This window comes from Gymnodraco acuticeps, unplaced genomic scaffold, assembly GCF_902827175.1.
Source record: "Gymnodraco acuticeps unplaced genomic scaffold, fGymAcu1.1, whole genome shotgun sequence".
NCBI lineage: Eukaryota > Metazoa > Chordata > Actinopteri > Perciformes > Bathydraconidae > Gymnodraco > Gymnodraco acuticeps.
In genome coordinates this window covers 2,990,510-2,995,305 of record NW_022991375.1, presented here as the reverse complement: position 1 = coordinate 2,995,305, position 4,796 = coordinate 2,990,510, and the positions used below count along the sequence as shown (strand labels likewise).

Here is a 4,796-nt window from a genome sequence, read left to right as displayed (position 1 = left end):
ACCAGCCAACTTGTCAAACAAAGCTTAAGAGAAGCGGAGAGCGACTGCAACCTTCCTCATGTCCTATATGGAGGCGCTGATTGGAGATTGGGAGCACCTGGGGAGATCAGAGGGAGAGAGAAAAAGACACCCACACACACCCAAACACCAGCACCCACTACGGCACGTAATAATAATGCAACAAGGAGAGAACCACAACTTCCGGGACCAGGACAGACCACAGGTGCTGGTAATCACGCCTTCTCTCCCTCCTGATCATCTTGCAACTGAAACTGAAAAATGGAACAGCAGACAGGGAGAGGAGGCTTTTAGTCACCTGATAGTTATGCACTAACATGTTCTTGTGGGAAAAAATGAGCACACCAACTCTTTATGACTTTTACCTTTCCCCTTGTAAGTTGCTGTACCAACACTTCAGGGAGAACAAATAGTCTGAAGAAACGCTCAACTCTGGGAATGATGTTGTCCCACAGGTCCACATCACGCACAATTCTCTCTACAAAGAGGTCATTTTTAGTCCAGACAACAAAGTCGCAGTAGTCAACATCAACGAGGTGGAGCTGAGCCTGTATTTGATGGTAGTAGGCATGTCTCCTGTCCAACTTCACAGTGCCCCCATCGTTGACGAGACAGAAGCCCTGTTCTCCAGCACACAGGCGAAGATTGGCCTCCTCTTGTTTGCTGTGTGGGCACTAAAAGTTCAATGAAAAGAAAAGTAATATATTGTACTGTAAATAAGTGTCTGCAGCTCAAAATGTATTGGGAGAGGATCCCCAGACTCAGGATCACGTCACAATCCTATACTTACCCGCTTTACTGTAGCACAATACTGAACAAATAACTTACCTTTATCTCACAGATACCAGTTCCATGGCAGGTGCACGTGACACCTCCGTCTGGCGACGCTCCCATGTATGGCCATTGAGGGTTCAGCCAAAGCCCGCTGTCTTTACAGCTGAAACCCTGGTGGTGCAGACTTTGTACTCCTTCATACTGTTTTCGGGCAGTTGCCTCGTATTTGCATCCATACCTGACACACACACACACACACACACACACACACACACACACACACACACACACACACACACACACACACACACACACACACACACACAGTTTGCTTTTCTGATTGGCTCCCTAATCCCTAATAAATACCTTGTTGCAGCTGTAGAGAACTTGTATGCCTCTGGGTAGCATATGGACTTGATCAAGGACTTTGATGGCTGTGCAAGACTAGTCTGTAGAACCTGCTTCAGTCTTGAGGCTGTGATCCTTCCTGCTCTTTGGCTAAACCATATTGCTGATAAGCTCTGGTTTCTGGTCTCCTCCTCTACTGCCTGGACCTGTGGCTGTGTCAGCTCTTCCTGTCTGAAGTCCTGGCATGCATTCTGCAACTCTGTTGGGGATAGCTGTAGCATCTCTGATGTCCTATACTGAGGTAGTGGTTTAGGTAGCTTGCTCACAGATTTAGGGACAAATTCTCTGTAATATGGTTAGCGTTTGAAAAAAAATTGCGGGTCCGCTCGCTCAGTGAAACAATAATAACGAAACATGGAGGAACAAAAGTCTGCGTTTAAATCGCGTGTGTGTGTGTGTGTGTATATATAGGTGTGTGTGGTTAAAACTAGGGCCGGGACTTTAACGCGTTAATTAAGATTAATTAATTACACAAAAATTAACGCGTTAAAAAAATTAACGCATTTTAATCGCACTTTAATCGCACTTATTTTTGCACAGCGGAACGTTTCTCACTGGATGAGTTTCAGGCGTACCGATTATACTGGAGCACCAACTAACGTTCATGACTTCAGCATGGGACTTCAAACAACAACAAACCACGGTGAACAATAGTCAAACATGAACGAACAAGCTGATGGTCGGCCCCGTGGATGGGAAATTTTGTTTTAAAAAACGGACGGATGGAAGCGTCGATAAGAGCACGGTTGTGTGCAAATTATGCAAAAAAGAATTTGCATATCACCGCAGCACATCAAGCCTAAAATATCACCTAAATGCAAAGCATGTAGCAGCTAGCGTGGACGTTAGCCCGACTCCGAGTACAAGGAACCACACCCTGACCCAACCCACACTCAACCAGATGACTGGTTTCAGGGCCAGGATAAGTAAGTCCACGTCTGAGAAAATAACCAACTCCCTGGCTCACTGGATTGCACTCGACTGTAGACCACTTAGAGTGGTTGAAGATAAGGGGCTGCAAAAGGTACTCCAGATTATATCGTCTGACGCAACATATGAGCTGCCATGCAGAAAGACAGTGACAAAAAGAATCCAGCAGCTTTATGACAATGAAAAGGAAGATAAAGAGAATTTATTGGAGAAAGCCGAATGTGTTGCCCTGACTGGGGATCATTGGACCTCGGTAAGCAATTCAAATTACCTCGGTGTGACGGCACACTTTATTGACATCAAGTGGCGTCTTCACTCATTTGCCCATGTCATCCAGAAGACCACCACTAGGCACTTTGCTGAAAACGTGGCAGAAGATTTTGAGTCTGTGGCAGAGGCCTGGGAAGTCACACTAAAAGGCACCACAATCGGAACAGACTGTGCCCGAACCATGATCGCTGCAATGAGACTGCTCACATTCCAGCACATGCCGTGTGTTGCTCACGTGTTGCAAAGGACCATCACAGTTTGCCTTGCTGACAGCGGGTTCACAGGCACATTGGCAAGATGTCGTAAGATAGTGGGGCATTTTAAACACAGCCCCTCAAACACAGAGGAACTGCACAAGGAGCAAACAGAACTAGAACAAGACAAAGAGCCACTGATACAGGATGTTTCCACAAGGTGGAATTCAACACTGTTTATGATCTCTCGTCTGCTGAAGAACCAAGAGGCTGTGAAGGCTACTCTAGCCAAACAGAAGCACAAGCTCACCATGTTGACTACAGCAGAGTGGGACAGACTGCAGAGGCTCGAGACCCTCCTTAAACCATGCAGGTAAACACCCACCAACTGTTTTATTAATGGGATTAATTCATCATTGCTGTCCCTTGAAAAACGTTGTGAATTGACTATGATTGTGCAGTATAAATTAAATTGCTTTTCCAAAATGTATTGTACTGAATATCAATATCACTATGACTATAGTATAAAGTTGCTACTGTTTTTAATCTACTATTAATTGGTAGAATAATAAATCACTTTCCTAAACTATCCACTGCAGATATGTGACTGAGCTCCTTGGGGGTGAGACTTATGTCTCGTGCTCTGTTGTGTTACCTGCTCTCCGCCACCTGACCCGCACCATGGAGGTCTCAGATGACGACCCAGCCTATGTGGTGAGGTTCAAGGCTGCCTTTAAAAAGGACCTGTCTCAACGCCAAGATGCACTCAACCATGGATGGCTCAGGGTGGCTACAGCACTCGACCCGCGCTTTAAGGTAACATGTGTAATGGTCTTCTTTGTTTTTCTCTTTTCTTGCTTTTTGACCTCCTTTCCCCTGCCCCCCCCCTCTTTTTCCCTCCCCCCTCTTTCTTTCTATGGAATAACAATATGATGGGAACCATGTACGAAAATGAATTTCACCCACCTTTTTACTCTGTAAATCTGTGATGTGACAATAAACCTGATTCTGATTCTGATTCTAAGGACCTAAAGTGTCTACCAAGAGGAGAGTGAGGAGGGGTGTGGACCAGCGTTGAGGCACTGCTGCAAAAAGAACCAGACAGAGCCACTCCAGAACCCACAGAGGAGCCAGCAAGGAAGAGGAGCTTCCTGCTGTTTAATTCAGACTCTGAATCAGAGGATGAAGAGGGGCCCAACGGGGCTCTGGGCCGCTACAGAGCAGAGCCCACCATCAGTGAGACAGACTGCCCACTGCAGTGGTGGTCGACTCATGAGGGGGCCCATCCACAGCTTTCTGCCCTGGCCCGCAAGTATCTGGGCAGCCCTGCCACTTCTGTCCCTTGCGAGAGACTTTTCTCACTGGCAGGTAACATAGTTCAAAAGAAGAGGGCAGCCTTGAGCTCTGAAAATGTGAACAGGCTAGTTTGTCTCAGCAACTGGCTGAAAGAGAAGCAGAATAAGTAGTCTTAGAGGTATCCTGAGGCCAATGGGCTTGTTACTGAAATGTTGATCAAACAGTGGCCTATGCAACAGAGATTTTATTTTTCATCAGGATATTGGAAGAATAGGAGGGATTGAGGTCAATCACTGGCACTTTTTTATTTTATTTTAAATGGTACACTTGATGTTGAACTATTTATTATGTTGTTGGTGCAACTGGCACTTTATGTTGAACTGTTTATTGTTTTGGCCAAGGTTATTGAGATAGTTGGACTGAAATTGATTAGATTTTTTAAATCAACAAAGTCTGTTATGGCCTCTGAAGCAAGAGAGATGTTTTCGAATAGTCAGGGTTTCCAATGTTCTAAATGTACTAGAAAGTATTGTGTTTTACTTAAAAAAGTACCACCTTGAAAAAAAATAAACAATGTTTTGTTGCTTAAGCTTATGTATTCAGTCATTATTCAATGGTATATAAAATCCATGTGAAAATTGCTTCTCACTGTTCTCAGGTCAAATATGTATATTTGATTAAAAATGCGATTAATTTCGATTAATTAATTACAAAGCCTCTAATTAATTAGATTAATTTTTTTAATCGAGTCCCAGCTCTAGTTAAAACACATCAGCCTGCGGTCGCTCTTTAGCCTTACTAATGATTATTTCTGAAGGTAGCCTATAGTGAAGGCGGTGCGTGAAAGGCACTGCGCGGCGCGCTCGTCTTCTCAGAGGCTGAGTTAACCCTCCTGCTGCCTCCTGG

The 4,796-nt window shown here is 44.8% G+C and overlaps 1 protein-coding gene across 1 annotated transcript; it reads left to right on the top strand.

The window, feature by feature from the left end:
* Positions 1–1,719: 1,719 nt before the first annotated feature.
* On the top strand, positions 1,720–4,479 carry LOC117562861 (zinc finger BED domain-containing protein 1-like). Its single transcript, XM_034240789.1, has 3 exons — positions 1,720–2,967; positions 3,194–3,410; positions 3,620–4,479. The coding sequence occupies exons 1-3, from the start codon at positions 1,877–1,879 to the stop codon at positions 3,647–3,649; spliced, it is 1,338 nt and encodes a 445-aa protein (XP_034096680.1). The 5' UTR covers positions 1,720–1,876; the 3' UTR covers positions 3,650–4,479.
* The last annotated feature ends 317 nt before the right edge of the window (positions 4,480–4,796 follow it).

What these genes read in the sequence shown, in the direction of transcription:
- LOC117562861 (XM_034240789.1), top strand. Translation starts at nt 1,877, where the DNA reads ATGGTCGGCCCCGTGGATGGGAAATTTTGTTTTAAAAAACGGACGGAT. An exon ending in ACCCTCCTTAAACCATGCAG is followed by an intron (nt 2,968 to 3,193) that starts GTAAACACCCAC and finishes TATCCACTGCAG; the next exon opens with ATATGTGACTGAGCTCCTTG. An exon ending in CACTCGACCCGCGCTTTAAG is followed by an intron (nt 3,411 to 3,619) that starts GTAACATGTGTA and finishes TCTGATTCTAAG; the next exon opens with GACCTAAAGTGTCTACCAAG.